Source organism: Sylvia atricapilla, chromosome 20 (assembly GCF_009819655.1).
Source record: "Sylvia atricapilla isolate bSylAtr1 chromosome 20, bSylAtr1.pri, whole genome shotgun sequence".
NCBI classification, from domain to species: Eukaryota; Metazoa; Chordata; class Aves; order Passeriformes; family Sylviidae; genus Sylvia; species Sylvia atricapilla.
The window spans coordinates 6,682,885-6,702,458 of record NC_089159.1 but is presented as its reverse complement, the minus strand read 5'-3'; the positions used below and the strand labels follow the sequence as shown (position 1 = coordinate 6,702,458).

The window sequence follows — 19,574 nt, the reverse complement described above, 5'->3', positions numbered from 1 at the left end:
TTGTTTGATGCAGGGTACGTCTGGCACTGGGGGCCAGACCTGGTGTCATCTGCACTGACCCCGTCCTGGTGCTGCCGCTGGCATCACGCACTTCCTCCATCCCAGTGCCAGACCTGCTGTCACCCACCCTGCTCCTCACTCCATTTCAGTGCTGGACCTGCTGTCAGCCCCCCTTGCTCCATGCCAGTGCCAGACTCAGTGCCAGACCCGGTATTACTCCCTATCCAGGTGCTGTTCTGGTGTACCCACTGTCCCTAAGCTAAGTGCTGCCCAGGTGTGCCCACTGTCCCCATCCCGGTGTCCCTGCAGCCCCCATCCAAGTGCGGCCAGGGTATCCCCACTGTCCCCGTGCTGGTGCCGACCCGATGTCCTCGCTGTCTCCATGCCGATGCTGCCGGGGTGCATCCCTTATCCCCATCCCGGAATCCCCCCTGTCCCCATCCTTGTCCCCATCCCTGCTGTCCCGGTGCGTCCGCGGTGTGCCCGCTGTGCCGGTGCCATCCCGGTGTCCCCGCTGTCCCCATCCCGGTGCGGCCGCGGTGTCCCCGCTGTCCCCATCCCGGTGCCATCCTGGGTGTCCCCGCTGTCACCATCCCGGTGCCATCCCGGGTGTCCCCGCTGTCCCCATCCCGGTGTCCCCGCTGTCCCCATCCCGCTGTCCCCGCTGTCCCGATGCCGTGCGGCCCCGGCGGGGCGCTGCGGCGGCCGCTGTCCCCGGGAAGGCCCCGCCCCGTCCCGCCCCTCCCAGCGGCCACTCGGGGTGCGCGGGCGGCCCCACGGGCGGCGGCGGCGGCGCCGGGGCCGGGGCAGGGGCGGGCGGGAGGGAGGGGGTCTGACCGGGGCCGGGGGCCGCACCGGGGCCGTGCCCGCCATGCCGCCGCCGCTGCCCGCCGCGCTCCTCGCCATCGTCCTCATCGCGCTGCTCGCCGGGCTGCTGGCGCGGTCAGGGCCTGGCGGGCGGGTCTGGGGGCGTGAGGGACCCGCGGGGGCTCGGGGGGTGTGACAGGGTGGGGAGGGGGCTCGGCGGGGGCAGGGGGGTGGCAGCGCGGCGGGTGGGGCTCTGCTGGGCTGGGAGGAGCTGGCCGGGGTCAAGGGGAGGCCCGAGGGGCTGGCAGCGCGGGGTGCGGTGTTTTGGGGGGCCAAGGGAGTTTTGGGAGGGTGGTGGGGCGGGTTGGGGTAGTGTCAGGGTTGCGGGGCTGAGGGTGAGGGGTTGGGGGTCTGGGAAGAGGGGAACAGAGGGTGAGTGGGACAAAGAGGGCTTAGGGGGGTGTCAGGAATTTGGGGGGCTCACGGGGCTGGGAGAGAGGTGTGGAGAGGAGCCTGCAGGGGACTGGGGGATTGTAGAGCTGAGTGTCAGAGACTTGGGGGGTTGGAAAAGTTCAGAGGAGCCCACAGGGGTGGACATGGGGTGTCAGGAGGGTATGGAGGCCTCAGGGCTTGGGAGGAGGGTATCAGGGATTTTTGGAGGTGGTTCTGCAGGGTCTCTTCCCCACTGGGAAGCCCTGTGAGCTCTTATGCAGCTGCGGGTGCTGGAGCTGGTGCTCGAAGGATGAAGAGCATCCCTAGACTCCAACCCGAGCAGGGAGGCTGACCCTGGCCCTCCCCCTGTCCCCACAGATGGCTGGCATGTCGCCTGGCTGTCACCTGGTGCCGGCAGAAGCTTCATGCAGAGCTGAAGATCGGCTCCTTTGGCTTCTTCTGGGCCCAGAACATCAGTCTCAAGTTCCAGCGGGAGCAGCAGACCGTGGTGGGTACCTGGGCAAGGGGTGATTGCTGGCAGACAAGGCAGGGAGGGTGGTTGCTGTCACTTCCAGACTGGCAGCAAATCCATGGAGCCACTCTCCTGTTTAACACCCTGATGCCAGACCCTTCCTTCCATGGTCAGATTTGAAGTTTTGGCTGCTCCTTGCATGATCTCAGGCACTGGGAGTGGAGTGGGAATGCTGATATGAGCATCACAAGGCAGAGCCAAGTTGCTTCTTCTCTGACCTACCTGTGTGTCCTTACAGGAGATCGACAACATCTGGATCTCCAGCAAACTGAGCCGGGAGCTGCCGTACGTGCCCCCACCCCAGCTCCCTGCCTGCTTCTGCTCCCTTTGGGGATCTGGCTCATCCCTTGCCCTGCTTGCCATCCTCCTGCCTTTACACCTTTCTGCCATCCTTATTCCCCGTGGTCAGCTCTGTGAGGGAGTGACCCATGCTTGGAGGTTACGGTGTCTTGTGGGTGTCCTTGTGCTGGTCCCACATGTCCCTGGGGTAGGGGAAATCCCTGGTGACAGGGCCAGGTGTGCCAAGTGAAAGCTCTTGTCAGAGCTGCCTGTGCTGTTGTTCCCCAGGCGCTACTTTGAGCTGTGTTTTGGCGAGGTGCGGATCCGCACGGATCTCCAGAAAGGCCCTGGGTTCCAGCCATCTGTCCCGGAGGCTCCCAGAGAAGCTGATGGAAATGAAGGCAGAACAGACCTGACCCTTAAACCCTCCCTGCTGAGGCTCCTTAGCCAGGTGAGGCACTGGCTCGGGGAGAGGCTGCAGCGGGCTGCGCTGCTGTCGGAGATCCCTCACAGCAGTACCTTCCCCCCAGCTCTTTTCCATCCACATGGATTCCATCAACATCATGGTTCTGCACGTGGCCACCTCAGAGTCTCTCTGGCACATCCAGGCCAGCCAGACACGTCTCCTCCTGAATGGCAATGGGAAGAGGTAATGCTGTGCTCGTATCCCACTCTGCATCCAGGCCAGGGAAGCTCCTCCAACCCCAGCCTTGTGTCTCTCCTCTCTCTGTCCCACTCAGCAGCATCTCATGTCACCTGTGGTGTGACGCATTAACCCCCTCTGAGGCTGGCCTGGTTCCTTTTTCCTGTCACAGGAAGCTTGAGTTGTGTGTTCTCCAAGTAATGTGGTGTGCATGGAGTTAGGGCATGCTCTGCTTTTGGGAGCACTTGGAGCAGGGACTTCAGGTCCCTGTGTCCCACAGGAAGGAAGGCAGGGACTTGTTTTGGCAGCAGCAATACCCACATCCTCCTTCTGTTTTCTGCTGTCCCCAGCCTGACGTGCGAGGTGAGCCTGACAAAGGTGAATAGCAAAGTCCTCCGGAGCAGCCAGCTGGTGAGTGCTGGAGGGGGAAATTCCACATTTGGAACCTGGGCACTGGCTCTCTGGGACTCGCTGCTGACCTGTTCCAGGGTGTCCCTGAGGCTGGTGATGCTGCCAGGTGCTGGGCTCTCTGCTGTGCCCAGCTCTCCACCTGCAGCACGCACTGGGTGGGCACTGTGTGACACCCTGTGTGCTCCTTGCTGTGTCCCCTGTGTTCCCAGGATGACACGTGCCTGGCAGAGCTGGCCCTGGCACTGTCCCTCTCCCTGGAGATCAGCAGCAAGCGGCGGCTGGTGGGCGTCCGGCTCTGTGTCCACACACTGCAGGCAGAGCTGCACGAGGGGCTTTTCTGCAGCCCCCTCCTGCACCACGTCACTGCTGGGGCCCAGCACAGCAGCGTGGGGGAAGAGCCCAGCACAGGTCAGGACAAGGACAGGGACAAGCTCTGTGCAGGGCAGGGGCTGGTGGCCCTCAGAGTTGCACTGGAGCCAGAGGGATTTGAGATCACTTCCTCCTACTCCAGAGTGTGGGGGTTTGGGGAAGTCCTTCCTGTGACTCTATCTGTCCTTCTGCAGGCCCAGGGGAGACCTCAAAGTCCTTGTCTGTGCTGAGCAGGGACACACTGAAGCTCATCCCCAGGAGGGTGGAGATGAAGCTGGAGAACACCAGCGTGGTGCTGTCCATGAACAGCCAGAAGAGGTGAGGGGCAGGCTGTCTGAGTCCAAATTAATGCTGCAGACATGGTCCTGAGGACAATGTTGCCATTCCTTTCTCCTCCCTCAGCTCTGCTAGACTGCAGAGCTTCCCACTTGAGTCCTAGAGCCCACTCGAGTGGGAAGGACTGAGCTTGACTTAGGGCTGGGCTCTTGGGGAGGGAGGAAGGCACGTGAGCTGGTTCTCCAGTAGGACAGCTGACGGGATCCTCAGGCGATGGGATGAGAGCATTGGGCTGTGCTGCAGCTGGGCTCTGGCTGCTGTGTTTGTCCACGCCAGCATGCTGGTCAGCTGGTGATGAGAGACAGGGAGATGGAGGACATGACAGTGCAGTTCCCTCCTGGCAGTGACTGCCTGTGTCTTCTCCAGGCACCTCACCTGGAGCCTGAAGCTGCTGCAGTTTCTATATCAGCGTGAAGAGGAGCAAATCCCATTGCGCAACTTCACGCCCAACTCTGACCTGGACCAAATGAGTGTAGACCTCCAGCTGGAGGGCAAGTAGCCAGGAGGGCACCGATGGGACAGGGCTGCCATCACTGCCCTCTGCCACTCCTCATTTGTGCTCCTGTGTCTCCCCAGATGGCCTTCTCCTGTCCCAGAGCCGCCAGCGCATCGTGTGCCTCAACTCCCTGAAGACCAGCGTGCAGGTGAGCGAGCGCTGGGCACACTGTCCCCTGGGGGGTGGCTGGTTTGGCTCCTGGCATGAGTTTTTTGCCACCTGGCCCTTTCCCTGCTCTAGGTCACAGCCATTGACCTCTCAGCTGCTGTGCTGCTCAACACCTGCATCATCCACTACCGTCACCAAGAGTTTTCGCACTGGCTGGGCCTGTTGGCACAGGAATACAGGTGCCGGGCGGTGCCTGTCCCCAGCCAAGGGCACAAGGGAAGGTAAACTTGGCCTCAGTGCAGCTGCTGGTATCACAGCTTGTTTCCTCTTGCTGGCCACGCTCTGGCACGGTGCCTGGGCACTCAGCACCTTATCTGCCTTGTGCACAGCCTGTGGGATGGGGAGGCTGGTCAGGAGGTGATCAGGGAGCCCCTGTGGAGAGGACATCCCTGTGGGCCTGCTCCCTGCCAGGCTCTGTGGCACACAGCTCCCAGTAACAGCCTATCCCTGCTTGTCCTGTGCAGGAGCTATCCCCAAATCCTAGCGCCCATCATCCTGTGTGCCTCGCTGTCCAACGTCAATGTGTCTGTGCAGCTGGGGGACACGCCACCCTTCGCCTTGGGCTTCAACTCCATCTCTGCAGGTACAGGCTGGATCAGGGAGGTGCTGGGCTCTCCTTGGAGTCTGCCAGAGAGGCACCGGGATGGGAACAGAGAGGGTCATGCCGCCTCTGTGCTTCCCCATGTGTGTGTGGCCAGGGGCTGTTGATTCTTGCCTGTTTGTGTTCAGGCTGCCCATGTTTGGGTCAGCCTTGCCTGCACTTCCCTCCTCCTTTGTGCCCACAGACTACCAGCACCTACGGCCACAAAGTGTGCACCAGCGAGCAGTGCTGGCCGTGGACCACCTGTGCTGGCGAGTGGGTAACGACTCCCACATCCAGCGTGCCCCACATCCCCCCAACATGCATGTGTGGGGAGAAGCCCTCATCCTCGACTCCTTCAACCTCCAGGTGAGGGACAAGCCGAGGGGGCAAGGGGTGGCGTTCAGTCTTAAGACTCCATGTGGGTGGCACAGGGATGTATGGTGGCACAGGGATGTCCTGCAGCCTGAGAGTGATTGTCCTGTTTGTCCTGCAGGGCAGCTACAACCAGCCCCTGGGCATGTCCAGTGCCCAGTCGGATACGCTCTTCCTGGATTGCACCATCCGGGGGCTACAAGTGGAGTCATCTGACACTTGCACTGAGTGCCTGGCCAGGGTTCTGCCCCTGTTCTGCTTGCATCCTAGTGGGGCTGAACTTGCCAAGCAGCCCTCTGCCTCCAATGAGCCCTGGGGGCTGCTCTGGAAGGTGGATCTGAAGGTGGAGGATGTGAACCTTTTCACACTCTCGGCCGTAGTGGGTAAGTAACATCCAAGCTGATCCCAGATGGCTGTCCTGGAATAACCCTGCCGTCAGAGGAACTTGGCATGTTGTGGTGTGCCTGCTCTGTGCCTCCAGCACTGACATGCTGTCTCTCCAGGTGCCCTGGAGCTGCGGCTGGACACACTGACTGTCCTGGGAAGTGCTGAGAGCTGCACAGTCAGCATCCAGGGCATGGTGCTGGCCTTGGTGAAGAGCATCACCGAGAAGATGCAGCCATGCTGCAAAGCTCCTGCCATCCCCAACCCTGTGGCCAACCTCTCCGTGCTCTCTGTCACCTACCACAGCAGCATCCGCTCCCTGGAGGTTGGTTTGGCTGTTGTGCCACTGCTTTATCTGATGCTGGGGATAGATGGGGCAGGGGGAGGATTGGCTGGCACAGAATGTGCTGGGAGGAGGACAAGGCTGTGCTGTGCTGGCCCTGGCAGTGATGTGGTGCCTGCTCACTCTCTCTGGTGCAGGTGCAGTGCGGAGAGGGGCTGGCAGTGCTGTGGAGCCCACCCGACCATATGCACCTGTACCATCACACCCTGGCCACCCTTCAGTGCCACGAAGCCTTGCGGAGCGCCCTCGGCCACAGGACGCTTCCCTCTCCACCCCCAGAGAGCCCCACATCCCACCCAGCCACCCCTACTGAGTCACCAGGGCCCCTCCAGCCAAAAGGGCCCCCTCCCAAAAGACTCCTGTCCCTGTCCCTGGAACTGAGCTCTGCCAAGCTCACAGCCTTTGTGTCTGAGGCCAACTACATCAGCCTGGCTGCGGAACGGACCTCGGTGAGCTGGCATGGCGGTGTCCTGCACGGCTACTGCCCCGAGCTGGCCGCTGGCTTTGATGGACACAGCATCTTCAGCTTCAAGGAGGTGGAGGTGAAGCTGCTGCCGGAGCTGGAGGAGGTGGTCCGGCACCGCGACGCCTTCCCCACCCTGCGCACCCTCCGCAACCGCGGCTGGGCCTTCTCCTTCGCCAGCGTCACCATCGAGTTCCCCTACCAGTACGACTTCTCCCGCACGCTGGACGCTGCTGTGGGCGTGCAAAAGTGGTTGAAGGGCCTGCACCGGCCCGGGCACCCTGCCAGCACAGCCCTGCCCCCTGACCTCCTGCTCAAAGTCACCCACTTCTCATGGGTCTTCCTGGATGACGTCTTCGAGGTCAAGCTGCGAGACAACTACGAGCTGATGAAGGATGAGAGCAAGGAGAGCGCCAAGCGCCTGCAGCTGCTGGACGCCAAGGTGGCTGCGCTGCGCAAGCAGCATGGGGAGCTGCTGCCTGCCCGCAAGATCGAGGAGCTCTACGCCTCACTGGAGAAAAAGAACATCGAGATCTACATCCAGCGCTCGCGGCGCCTCTACGCCAACACACCCATGCGGAGGGCCCTGCTCACCTGGACTCTGGCCCACCTGGAGCTGGTGGCCATGGCAGATGAGTCCTTCCATGGCACAGAGCGTGTTTTGGAGCAGATGAGGGACCTGGATGATGTCAGCCCGTTCCCCCCAGAGGGTCTGGAGATGGTCACCCAGTGGTGCCGCATGATGAAGGGCACAGTCGGCAGCTTCTTTGGTGAGTTGCTTTGTGGGTGGGTGCCTTTGAAAGACAGCACAATGGCTGTGTGGCCTGGGCTGGCACTGTGTGGTGTGTAACCAGGCAGAGAGAACGATTTTTGGAGGTTCAAAGGGAAGGAAGGAAGCAGAGATGTGACAGGACGATGGCTCCTACTGTGGCCCAGAGTGGGGGACTGCCTGTCTCTTCACTGGCCCATCCCTCAGCCCTTCCTCCACCTGCAGTGCGGATCCGTGACTACCCCCGGTACCTGTTTGAGATCCGGAACTGGCAGCTCTCCGGCCGGCTGATCGGAGCCGAGCAGTGTGGCCAGGCCTGCTCGCGGCGCCGCCAGGTCCTCAAGCTGGGGCTGCCCTGGGGCGATGCCACGGTGGAGAGGAACATGCCACCCTTGAAGTTCTACCATGACTTTCACTGTAAGAGCTAGAGGAATGGGAGGGCTCTGTGGGGGGTAGGGACAGGGCAAATGGCTGAGCCAATCTCTGTGTCCCCAGCTGTGATCTCCCAATACACCATCGTGTGGGGACCTTGCTGGGACCCGGCCTGGACCCTGATCGGCCAGTGTGTGGATCTCCTCACCAAGCCCTCAGAGGACCCCAGCGCCCCGTTGCCCTGGTGGGACAAGAGCCGCCTTCTCTTCCATGGCAACTGGCACATGGACATTGAACAGGCCAACCTGCACCAGTTGGCCACCGAGGTGGGTGCAACTGGACTGGGGAACAACATGGTGTGGGGTCAGCTCACACCTGCCTCTCCTCACGCCTGCCCTTGCAGGACCCCTATAACACCACGGAGAACATGCACTGGGAGTGGAGCCAACTCTCCTTCCACTGGAAGTCCGGGCAGTTTGTCTTCAAAGGCAACCTGGATATCAATGTCCGGACAGCCTCCAAGTGAGTGTGGGGCCACAAGCATGGGGGACCCTCACCAGTGCTAAGGGGTGACTGGGGTCTCTCTCTGCATTCAGATATGATGACTGCTGCTTCCTGCACCTGCCTGACCTGTGCATGACACTGGACCTGCAGTGGCTGTGCCATGGGAACCCCCATGACCACCACGGTGTGGTGCTGCGCTCCCCTGAGTTCCTGCCCGAGGTGCCAGTGGGGCAGCAGTATGACTCCTACCGTGCCTTCCGTTCCGAGAACCTCAACCTCTCCATCCGGATGGACCTGACACAACCCAGTAAAGGTGGCTAACAGCATCCTGGGGATCCCTTGGGGACAAGGGGCATAGGGCAGGGCATGCTGGTTGTGGCTTGGGTGCTGCCATGTCCCAGCCCCGTGGTGCTGGCTGATGGTGGGTATATTCTCAGAGCACTCCCAGCCCCGGATCCTGCTCTACAGCAGCACCCTCCGCTGGATGCAGAATTTTTGGGCCACGTGGACCAGCGTGACACGGCCCATCTGCCGTGGGAAGCTCTTCAACAACATGAAACCCAGCAAGAAGAAGCTGGGGCAGCATTACAAGCAGTTGTCCTATACTGCGCTCTTCCCCCAGCTGCAGGTAATTTCCAGGACTGGGAATCCAGTGTTTCCTCTCTGCTCTTCCTCTGCTAGACTCTCAGCCCCTGCTCTCTGCTCCCTCTCAGGTGCATTACTGGGCCTCCTTTGCCCAGCAGCGGGGAATCCAGGTGGAATGCTGCCAGGGACACATCTTCACTCGGGGCACACAGCGGCTCATCCCACAAGGTGAGTGGGAATCCTGCCCAGCAGCATTTCCAGGAACAGCAGGGCCCTGGCTGACCCCTGTCCCTGTCCCCCAGCTGGCACAGTGATGCGACGCCTCATTTCGGAGTGGAGCATCACACAGATGGTGAGTGACCTGAGCCAGGTCACTGTGCACCTCATGGCCTCCACTTGTGATGAGAATGCTGACCACCAGCTTGACACCCTGGTGAAGAAAACCCACCTGCTGAGCCTGTCCTCCCTCACCTACCAGCGGCACAGCAACCGCACAGCTGAGGAGGTACCGCTGCAAACAGGGCACAGCAGCTTGTGCTGGCCTGCTGGCACCTCCAGGACAAGGGGATGTTGGTTGTGGGATGCAGTGGGGAAGGGATTTGGCTGGGGAAAAGACAGAACTTCGGGGCCTCCAATCTACCAAGCACCTGACTTTGTGCTGTGGTCCCTGGGGTGGTCCGGGCCCCAGTCCCCACACTCTGCCTGAAGGGCTGGCAGGGCTCCTAGCCCCAGTGCATGAGGCCACTGGGCAGGGCCAGGAGTGGCTTTGCTGTGCTGAGACACTGGCCTTCTGTGCCCAGGAGCTGCCCCTGCGTGACGGGGACGACGGTTTCCACACGCATCAGCTGCACTTGGTGGACCTGCGGGCGTCCTGGACCACCACGAACCGGGACATTGCCTTTGGCCTCTACGATGGCTACAAGAAAGCAGCTGTGCTCAAACGTAACCTGTCCACCGAGGCCCTGAAAGGGCTGAAGATTGACACACAGTTGCAGGCCAAGAAGCTGAAGCGAGGCCCTCTCTCTGCTCACTCCATCCCTGCTAGAGTGACCGTTCCCATCACCAGTGGCTGTCCTGAGAGAGCCTCCTCAGGGGGTGAGCACAGCAGGGAGGGGAGCAAGGAGAAATCCACAGCTCAGAGCTGTGCCTGCTTTCGTTCTGTACGTTTGAGCCATCCTCCCACAGCTTTGCACTGACCCTTTCTCCTTCCCCAGGGGCCTACATGCTGCAGAAGCTCATTGAGGAGACGGACAAGTTTGTGGTTTTCACAGAAGAGGAGTCGGGGGCCAGCGAGCAGCTCTGCGGCATCGCCGCCTGCCAGACCGACGACATCTACAACCGCAACTGCCTCATCGAGCTGGTGAACTGCCAGGTACCTGCCTGTCCCCATGGCCTGCTGTGACAGGGGCTGTGCCTGCCCCAGAAAGGTCCATCAGACCCCTGGGGTCTCTCCCCCCACAGATGGTTCTGCGTGGTGCAGAGACAGAGGGCTGTGTGATCGTGTCCGCCGCGAAGGCACAGCTGCTGCAGTGCCAGCACCACCCTGCCTGGTATGGGGACACTCTGAAGCAGAAGACATCCTGGACATGTTTGCTGGATGGCATGCAGTACTTTGCCACGACAGAGAGCAGCCCCTCTGAGGGGGAGCACGGCCAGCTCTGGCTGGAGGTGAGCGTGTGTGGGTGAGCTATGTGGGAGACAGGCAGTGCTGTCAGTGCTCTGGCCAAGCCAGGGAAAGTGGGGACAGCCAGCAGTGCCTCCTTGCCTCCCCAGGTGAAAAATATTGAGGAGCATCGTCAGCGGAGCCTGGACTCGGTGCAGGAGCTGATGGAGAGCGGGCAGGCAGTGGGGGGAATGGTCAGCACCACCACAGGTACTGCCCACAGCCTTGGCTGCTGTGCCTACCCCAGTCCCACTCGGGTGTGACCCCAAGGCTGGTAGAGCTGAGAGCACCTGTCCTGTCCCTGTGTGTCCTGGTGGCTGATGCCCAACCTCTGCACTGTGCAGTCCCAGTGTGCTGGACATGGCCCTGTGACTGTGGCCCCTCTGCCTGTCCCCAGACTGGAATCAGCCCTCGGAAGCCCAGCAGACCCAGCAGGTGCAGAGGATCATCTCTCGCTGCAGCTGCCGCATGTACTACATCAGCTACAGCCACGACATCGACCCCGAGCTGGCCACGCAGATAAAGCCCCCTGAGACCCCTGTCAACCAGGAGAAGGAGGATCTGCTGAAGAAGCAGGAGGGTGGGTGCATCCAGACAGTGTGCTTGGGGGGGGTAGAGCTCTGGGCTGACCCATGGTAACTCCAAGGCTCTTTTGGCCCTGCTGAGGTCAGAGGGCTGTGTATAGGAGGGGTTCCCAACACATTTCTGGCCGTGCTGAGGTCCGCCTTACCCTTTGTGTCCCTGCAGGAGCTGTGGACACCTTCACCCTGATCCACCATGACCTGGAGATCTCCACCAACCCCGCACAGTATGCCATGATCCTCGACATAGTCAACAACCTGCTGCTGCACGTGGAGCCCAAACGCAAGGTACCCACGGGGCTCCGGGTGTCTGTGCCACTCACTGCACCCAGGCAGTCGTGACCTCACCCTGTTTTGTGTCCAGGAGCACAGTGAGAAGAAGCAGCGGGTGCGCTTCCAGCTGGAAATCTCCAGCAACCCTGAGGAGCAGCGCAGCAGTATCCTACACCTGCAAGAGGCTGTGAGGCAGCACGTGGCCCAGATCAGGCAGCTGGAGAAGCAGATGTACTCCAACATGAAGGTGAGCCCACATCTCTGGCTCCCTGGGATCCCCGCTCAAGGGTAGAGGGTGCTGAGGGTTGTCTGTCCTTCAGTCCTTGAAGGATGACAGCAAAAACGAGATCCTGCTTGACCTGAACCACCGGCTGCAGCAGCAGCTGAGCCAGGAAAAAGCTGACCTGCAGCTGGAGAGTGAGGAGCTGAACATACTGATCAGGTAGGACAAGGAGGAATGGCTTTAAACTGAGGGTAGATTTGGACTCGATATTAGGGAGAAATTCTTCCTAGTGAGGCACAGGCACAGGCTGCCCAGAGAAGCTGTGGCTGCCTGCCTTGGGTTGCAAGACACTGCCCCATCCCTGGAAGTGTTTCAAGGATAGGCTGGATGGGGCTTGGACCAACCTGGGGCAGTGGGAGGTGTCCATGCCAAACCATTCTGATTCTGTGATCTCAGCCTTCCCCAGCACTGTGTCCCCCTTACTCTAGGACTCCCACATCCCAGCTCTCTCCTCTGTGCTGCAGGTGCTTCAAGGACTTTCAGCTGCAGCGAGCCAACAAGATGGAGCTGCGAAAGCAGCCGGAGGACGTGAGCGTGGCACGGAGGACTGAGTTCTACTTTGCTCAGGCACGCTGGCGTCTGACAGAGGAGGATGGGCAGCTGGGCATTGCTGAGCTGGAGCTCCAGCGCTTCCTCTACAGCAAGGTGAGGGGTTGGACAGTGCCCACAGCCCCTGAGCTGGGGATGGGGACGTTGGGAGCTGATGGCTTTGTCTGCACAGGTCAACAAGTCTGATGACACAGCCGAGCATCTGCTGGAACTGGGCTGGGTGACCATGAACAACCTGCTGCCCAATGCTGTGTACAAGGCAAGTGGCAGCTGAGAGAGCAGCTCTGTATGCTGGGGACCCACGGGTGGCCTGGGCAGAGTGGCCTGTCTTCACCCCAGCCACCCATCCTCTTCCCTGCAGGTGGTGCTGCGTCCCCAGAGCTCCTGCCAGTCCGGCCGGCAGCTGGCCCTGAGGATTTTCAGCAAAGTCCGGCCACCCGTGGGAGGCATCTCCATCAAGGAGCATTTTGAGGTGCCAGGGCTGGGCCGGGAGGTGCCAGGGTCTCCGTGGGGCACAGGCTGTGTGTGCCTGGCTCTGACATGTCTCCTTCCCGCAGGTGAATGTGGTGCCTCTCACCATCCAGCTCACCCACCAGTTCTTCCACAGAATGATGGGTTTCTTCTTCCCTGGCCGCAATGTGGAGGAGGAGGAGGTGGGGGATGAGGAAGATAAATCCAAGCTGGTAACAACAGGTGAGAGGCTCGTGATGACCTTCCTCTCTCTGGATGTCCTTGAGCAGCTCTTTCTGCGTGTCCAGGATACGTTTGTGGGCAGCTGCTGTCCAGCCAAGAGTTGAGGAACAGGGATTTGGGGTCTCCCCTGTGGACAGGGAGATAGTGGGATGGTTGGGGTCATAGCTGACCCCTGGCTGGAAACCAGCATCACCTCACACCCTGTTTTCCCCAGGGATCCCTGTGGTGAAGCCACGGCAGCTGATTGGGGCTGATGACTCGCTGGGCCCAGGGAAGGGAGTTGCTCAGGGACTGAATCGGACATCAGGGGTCAGAAGATCATTCCGAAAAGCACCTGAGGTACCTCCTGCTGCTGTGAGGGGGGAGCCTGCAGGAGCCCTGCTGTGGTGCCAGTCTATTTTCCCTTAACTGCAGGGCTGGGTAGCCGTGTCCTCCCACACTTCCCTCCCACGCTTGTCTGTTTTCTCCTGCTCCCTCCCACCATGAGGATTTGCATCCTTTACAACCAGGCGCCTGCACGCTTGATGTGATCCCTGCGTCTCATTTTTCCAACACCGTGCCAGAGCAGCTCTCACCTCTCCCTGATGAAGCAATGCTGTGGCCTGGTGCCAGCTGTCCCTTCCCTGCTGGCTCCTGGCTGTGTCCCTTCTCTTTCCCTTCTGCTCATGGCTTCTGCTCTGTCCCCAGCATCCCGTGGATGACATCGACAAGATGAAGGAGCGTGCAGCCATGAACAACTCCTTCATCTACATCAAGATCCCGCAGGTGCCACTCTGTGTCAGCTACAAGGTGTGGGACCAGTGGGACAGGGCACGCTTGGGGTGGTCTGGGCCATTGTCCCGCACTGCCTGACACCTCTGTCACACAGGGGGAGAAGAACAGCGTGGACTGGGGTGACCTGAACCTGGTGCTGCCATGCCTGGAGTACCACAACAACACATGGACGTGGCTGGACTTTGCCATGGCGGTGAAGAGGGACAGCCGCAAAGCCTTGGTGGCACAGGTATGTGGGACCACATCCATCTTCCTGTGCCAGAGGCTGCCAGAGCTGCTGTGCCCAGGAGATGATAACCCCAGGGTGGGTGGCATGTTCCCCAGAGTGGGAAGCAGCTGCACTGGCTCAGCAGCTCAGGCTGACAGCCATGCCAAGGGCCCAGGGTGTGGCCATGGGGGATGCTGAGCCCCCTGACCCCCGGGGCAGGTGATCAAGGAGAAGCTGCGCCTGAAGCCGGCGGCAGGAGCAGAGGCCCGGGGGAAGCTGGAGAACAAATCCGACGGGACCATCCAGCAGCAGGAGGAGGACGAGAAGGCTCGGCTGCTCATCGGGCTGAGCGTGGGCGAGAAGAACCCTAGCAAGAAATCCATCTTCGGCAGGCGCAAATGACAGCAGCACCCGGCAGGCCGGGAAGGGACTTGGGGTGCCTCGTGCTCCCCCCTTGGAGGGGCACCCCGAAAGGCAAAGGGGGGGCTGTTCTGCTCGGCGGTGCCCAAGGAGGGCTCTGCCATGTGCAGGCTCTTGGTAGCCCTGTTGCTGTGGGGCAGGGGTGGAGCAGCACGGGGATGTGGGGCACAGGGTGCTCCAGGGCTGCTTTGTGGGGTGCAGAACCCTCGTGCCAAGGGCTCCTGCAAGCTTCCCCCCACTCCCTGCTGTGCGGGTGCTGGGCCCAGTCCCTGGGCCTGGTGAAGCAGCAGGATCGCTCCGGGCTGGGAAAAAGGGGAACGGGAGAGAGTTTAAATAAAGAGTTTTTAATTTGGAGCAGGCTCGGGCCAGTGCCTTGTTTCCTGCCTCACCCTGCAGCGCTGGGCTCAGCAAGCCTCACCCCAGCCCGGCAGCCCCCATCCTTGGGGGGCTTCACCCCTTGCCCTTCCCCAGCAGTTGCTCAGGGCACCCGTTTTAGGGCTCTGGGCTCAGCCTGTGCACTTATCCCTCTGCAGTCCTCTGGGTGAGCCCAGGGCCATGCTGGGGCTCAGCACGGACTGCAGGCAGCCCCTCACGGCTGCGGCACGTGGAGTGCAAAGACAGCAGGAAAGGTTTAAGGGGGAGCCCCAGAGTGTGTAAGGAGGGGTTCCCGGAGAAGGGCTGGCATCAGTCCCGGGGCGTCCTGGGGTGGGATCAGTCACGCCCGGGTGAGCAACCCCCAAGTGTGTAGTGGGGATCCCTGGTGAGGGGGGGAATCGGTCACGGGTGGGTGTCGCAGTGCAAGGGGCAGCTCCGCCGCCGAGCCCCGGGCGGGGGGTGGTCGCGGCGGGCGGGGCGGGGCGGGGCGGCGGGGTTATGTAAGGAGGCGATTACCGGGGACCGGGCCCGGGGCGCGGCCGGGCGGCGCCGCGATGGGAGCGACGAGCAGCGGCCCCGGCCCGGCCCCGGCTCCGGGGCGGCCCCCCCAGGTGCGTGCGGCGGCATCAGCCCCGGGGATCCCCCCGGGCATCTCCCGCCCCGGGACCCCCTCGCTGACGCTGTCCCCGGTTCCGCAGGGCCGCGCCGTGGGGTCGTGGGTGCGGGCGCTGTTGAGCCGAGCAGGGTCGGTGCCGGTATCGGTACCGGTGCCGGTACCGGGGCTCGCCTTGGCCCCGCGGGGCCCCGCCGAGGAGCAGCCGCTGCCCGGGTGGCCGCTGCCGCAGCTCGTCTCGTTGTTCCTGCCGGAGTTCCCCGTCCGCCCCTCCGCCCGCCAGCAGCAGCTCAAGGTGCCGTCCCGGGGCCCCCACCCTCCGAACGGGGTCCCGGTGCATCCGAACGGGGTCCCCGGTCGTCCTCCCCCGGGCGCGTCCTGCCCGTGCATCCCTTTCCCTGCAGCTCCGGGCGCCCTAACGGGTCCCCTCGCACCCTGTACCGCTGTCCCTGCTCGTCCTACCGGGGTTCCTGCACGTCCCTACCGGGGTCCCCCAGCGCCCTGAGCATCCCTCCGTGCCGTCCGTGCATCCCGTGCCGCCATCCCGGCATCGCCGACTGCCTTACCGAGCTCCCCTCGCACGCTCTACCGGGTCCCTGCGCATCCTACCGGCGTCCCCGGCGATTCCACCGGGTCCCCTTCTAGCCCCGCCGGGTGCCCGAGTCGGGTCTCGGTGTGTTCACCGGGGTTGCTCTGCACTCCACTAGAGCGTGGCATCCCACCGAGGTCCCGCGTGTATTCCCGGGGGTCCTGTGCATTCTGTCAAAATCGCTGCCAGTTGGGGTCCCCGTGTCCCTGCGCCCCATACTGGGTCCCCATGAATCCTGCTGGGGTCCCTACTGGGTCCTCCAGGTCCCCATGTGTCCCCAGCGCCTGCTTTGGGTCCTCTGTGCCCCTCACCGTACCCCGTACAGGACCCCCAGCCTGAGCACCCCAAATCTATCTTCATGGCATGCTCAGCCCCAGTTCCTCCCCTCAGATCCTGGGCTTCGTGGCCAAAGGCTCCTTCGGGACCATCCTCAAAGTGCTGGACTGTGGGCGGGAGAAGGTCTGCGCTGTCAAGGTGGGTGCTGGTCCCTGGGGCCCATGAGTGCCCCCACCTGTCCTTGTCCCCCTCCTTGACAGTGCCTTGCCCCGCAGGTTGTGCCCAAAGTGGAGGTGCTGCGCCGTGACACTCTCAAACAGTGCAAAGAAGAAGTCAGCATCCAGGTGAGGGGGGGGGGGGGGGGCTAGGAGGGACCCCAGCCCGTGAAAGGCTTTGGGGTGGCCACGGGGACATCAGGAGGCAGTGGGAGCTGCGGATGGAAGACGGCAGAAGCGGCGTCCCCAGCCCCTCGTGTCCCCCTACCCCGGGGGGCCGCTCACTCTCTGTGCTTTTGTGTCCCCAGAGACAGGTCAGGCACCCGTTTGTCCACGGGCTGGGGGACAGCTGGCAGGGCCAGCGCCACCTCTTCATCAGTGAGTGACCATCTGCCCGCGGGCTCGCCCCGGCCCCCCCGTGCCCGCGCACGTGTCCCCGCCGCCCGCACACGTGTCCCCGCACACGCGCGCGCTCCCCCCGCTGCCCCGTGGGGATCCGCGGCTTTGGCTGCCGGCTCCCATCTCCCACCCACCGCGGGGGACAGCGATGGGGACAAGCCACAGCAGGGCAGGCACCAGTGTGGGGGTGAGCAAAGCACCCCAGAGATGGTGGCTGTGTCACCTCAGCCCCTGCAGTTTGTGTGCTCCCGGCGCCTGTGTGACCCTCTCAATGACCACGTCATTTTTGCACCCCGTGCGGTCCCGGGTGCTTGTGTGTTCCCAGTGCCCACAGGGCTCTGGTGTTGATGTCACCGTGGTACTCGCATGTTCCCATGTCACCTTACTCACGCCTACGTCACCTTAGTACAGTAACCTGGTGCCCGTATTGCCCTGGGGCTTGTGCCACCTTGGTGGTGCCACTGAGCTCCAGGTGCTTGTGCCACCTTGCTGCCTTTATAACCCCAGCACTTCCACTACCTCAGTGCACAGCCCCAGTGACCCCTCTGCACCCCTGTGCCTGTGCCACCCCAGTGTCCCTCGTGCCAACCCAGCCAGTGAGTAAGGCATGTCACCTGTCCCGGCAGTGTGCACCTACTGCAGCACCGGGGACCTGCACGCGCTGTGGCGCACGGCCGGCTGCTTGGCTGAGGCCACCGTCCGCCTGTTTGCCGCCGAGCTGGTGCTGGTGCTGGGTGAGTGACCCTCCACACTGGGGACAGCCACTGCTGTCCCCACCAGTGGAGACCTGCAGGCGAGGTCAGCCACCCCCAGGGGTGGCAGTGGGCACTGTGCTGGGAGGGGACATATGGCACTGACGGCTCTGTCTTGTCCCCAGTGTACCTCCATGACCTGGGCATCATGCACAGAGATGTCAAGGTGGGTGGCAGTGGGGCTGGGGGGCTGGAGGATGGGGTGGGGGGGGCTCTGAACCCCCAGCATGGAGAGGCCACCTCAGTGCCTGTCTCATTTCAGATGGAGAACATCCTCCTGGATGAGAGAGGTAAGAGCCTGGTGGGAACACCCCATCCGTGGGGACACCCTGTTAATGGGGACACCCTCTCTATGCGTTCCCATGTGGTGTCTGGCCCCACAGGGCACCTCAAGCTCACCGACTTCGGCCTCTCCCGGTACCTGCAGTGGGGTGAGCGAGCCCACACAATCTGTGGCACCCTGCAGTACATGGGTAAGGGGGCCTGTGCTGGGAGGGCTGTGCTGGGGGGCACAGACCCCCAGGTGCTCACCCACTCTCCCCACAGCCCCAGAGGTGCTGAGTGGGGGGCCCTACAGCCACGCAGCCGACTGGTGGTCCTTGGGAGTCCTACTCTTCGCCCTGGCCAGTGGGGAGGTAAGGACCAGAGGGTGGAGGGACAGGGACACCACAGGGAGACCCTGAATTCACTCTGTGCTCCCCCAGTTCCCTGTGGCTCCAGCGGGGGACCATGTGGCCATGCTGGAACGTGTCAAACAGAGCAGCTACGAGAGCCCACCTGGGTTCAGCCCTGAGCTGGCCCGGCTGCTCGCCGAGGTAACCCTCCTGCCTGGATTTTGGGGTCCCCACTGGCTCCTGGGCTGGATGCTGAGATTTCCATTCTCACTGTCCTCTCTCCGTCCGCAGCTGCTGTGCCACAACCCCCTGTACCGCCTGCGCTACCTCCACCACTTCCAGGGCCACCCCTTCTTCCGCGGGGTGGCCTTTGACGCTGACCTGCTGCAGAAGGACCCGGTGGTGGTGGCAGTGGCCCCGCGACCCCCCGAGCAGCCCCCTCCCGACCCCGCCACTTTCGCCGATTTTGACTACGACCTCGCCGCCTCCCCGGACCGGCCCTGGCCTGGCTGAGCCACCACGGCTGGGACCCTCTGCATCGCTCAGGGACATCCCCTACCCCGGCAGCCGGTCGGACCCTGCTGGGCCGGGTCCCCCAGGGGTTTATCCGGGTACCTCCCAATCTCATCCCCGGGTACCTCAACTCTGTACCTCTCCCCGCGGGAGCAATAAACCCGAAAGCCGCGGGCACTGCTGCGGGTGCTGCCCTGACTCGTGGTGGGGAACGCGGGACCACCGGGGCAGGAGCGCGGAGGCGCGGCGCTGGACCCCCCTCACTCGGGAAGGGGTTGCGGCAGGTCTAAGGGGCCGTGTGGGGTGGTTTCCCCGGGGCAGGCGATGCGGGAGGAGCCGGCTCCGCCCGCCCATCCTTCTGTTCGCCCGTCTGTCCGTTCCCGTACCGGCAGCACCGGAGGGGGGCGTGGCCAACGGACGAAGCCACGCCCATTTCTCCGCCCACCCCGTTCGCTGGCCCCGCCCCAACCGTCTTCCCGCGGGGTGATGCGCGCGCGGCGCAGCCAATCAGAGCCGCGCGTGGTTTTCAAACCGGCGGCGCGCGGGCGGTGGCGGGGCCGGGCTGGGAACCAGGCCCGAGAGCAGCCCCGAGCCAACCGGGCCCTGAGCCCTCACCGGGAGCGGGCCTCGGATTGAGAGCAGCCGCAGCCGAGACCAAGGCCTGCAGCGGGGCCGGGCCATGGAGCGCGCCAAGACCCCCGCCGTGAGTGCGGGCCGGGGCCGGGGTTCGGTTTGGATGTTCCGGTGGGAGCAGCCCCGGGGAGGGTTTCCGAGGGGGCGGCGGGATCGGTGCGGTCCGCAGCGCTCCCGGTATGTCTGTACGTATGTATGTGTGTGTGGTGGGAGGGCGAGCTGCCGGTGCTGCCGCCGGTGACCCCCCCCGGTTCCCCGCCAGGCGCAGAGGCGGCCCCGGCGCACCCCGCTGCAGGAGCTGCA

At 63.0% G+C, this 19,574-nt stretch overlaps 2 protein-coding genes across 4 annotated transcripts; both read left to right on the top strand.

Moving 5' to 3' along the window:
* Nucleotides 1-863: 863 nt before the first annotated feature.
* On the top strand, nt 864-14,646 carry BLTP2 (bridge-like lipid transfer protein family member 2). Of its 2 annotated transcripts, XM_066333341.1 has the most exons (39): nt 864-942; nt 1,618-1,747; nt 2,010-2,056; nt 2,339-2,501; nt 2,581-2,699; nt 3,044-3,104; nt 3,314-3,512; nt 3,668-3,791; nt 4,176-4,300; nt 4,386-4,453; nt 4,546-4,694; nt 4,938-5,056; nt 5,259-5,422; nt 5,550-5,811; nt 5,932-6,137; nt 6,293-7,388; nt 7,613-7,804; nt 7,883-8,085; nt 8,163-8,281; nt 8,356-8,576; nt 8,701-8,891; nt 8,977-9,076; nt 9,151-9,353; nt 9,649-9,943; nt 10,063-10,220; nt 10,310-10,516; nt 10,622-10,721; nt 10,909-11,091; nt 11,259-11,380; nt 11,457-11,612; nt 11,686-11,807; nt 12,113-12,293; nt 12,370-12,456; nt 12,559-12,669; nt 12,755-12,890; nt 13,105-13,229; nt 13,578-13,679; nt 13,759-13,893; nt 14,092-14,646. In XM_066333341.1, the coding sequence occupies exons 1-39, from the start codon at nt 872-874 to the stop codon at nt 14,272-14,274; spliced, it is 6,735 nt and encodes a 2,244-aa protein (XP_066189438.1). In that variant the 5' UTR covers nt 864-871; the 3' UTR covers nt 14,275-14,646. The 2 variants fall into 2 exon arrangements, 1 of the variants encoding a protein (XP_066189438.1); XR_010745119.1 differs by lacking the exons at nt 11,686-11,807; nt 12,559-12,669; nt 12,755-12,890; ... (2 more) ...; nt 13,759-13,893; nt 14,092-14,646.
* A 389-nt stretch (nt 14,647-15,035) lies between these two features.
* RSKR (ribosomal protein S6 kinase related) lies at nt 15,036-18,820 on the top strand. Of its 2 annotated transcripts, XM_066333674.1 has the most exons (12): nt 15,036-15,278; nt 15,366-15,575; nt 16,260-16,343; nt 16,421-16,489; nt 16,669-16,738; nt 17,386-17,493; nt 17,637-17,677; nt 17,774-17,801; nt 17,895-17,984; nt 18,058-18,146; nt 18,216-18,326; nt 18,417-18,820. In XM_066333674.1, exons 1-12 carry the CDS (start codon nt 15,222-15,224, stop codon nt 18,636-18,638), a joined length of 1,179 nt encoding a protein of 392 aa, XP_066189771.1. In that variant the 5' UTR covers nt 15,036-15,221; the 3' UTR covers nt 18,639-18,820. The 2 variants fall into 2 exon arrangements, with proteins under 2 accessions (XP_066189771.1, XP_066189770.1); XM_066333673.1 differs by having other exon boundaries at nt 15,036-15,575.
* Nucleotides 18,821-19,574: the final 754 nt, after the last annotated feature.

Coding starts and splice junctions, on each gene's coding strand:
- RSKR (XM_066333673.1), top strand. CDS start 15,222: ATGGGAGCGACGAGCAGCGGCCCCGGCCCGGCCCCGGCTCCGGGGCGG. Junction 16,739..17,385: donor CCAGCGCCACCTCTTCATCA/GTGAGTGACCAT, acceptor CTGTCCCGGCAG/TGTGCACCTACTGCAGCACC. Junction 17,802..17,894: donor CATCCTCCTGGATGAGAGAG/GTAAGAGCCTGG, acceptor CTGGCCCCACAG/GGCACCTCAAGCTCACCGAC.
- BLTP2 (XM_066333341.1), top strand. CDS start 872: ATGCCGCCGCCGCTGCCCGCCGCGCTCCTCGCCATCGTCCTCATCGCG. Junction 2,057..2,338: donor AAACTGAGCCGGGAGCTGCC/GTACGTGCCCCC, acceptor GTTGTTCCCCAG/GCGCTACTTTGAGCTGTGTT. Junction 10,722..10,908: donor AATGGTCAGCACCACCACAG/GTACTGCCCACA, acceptor GCCTGTCCCCAG/ACTGGAATCAGCCCTCGGAA.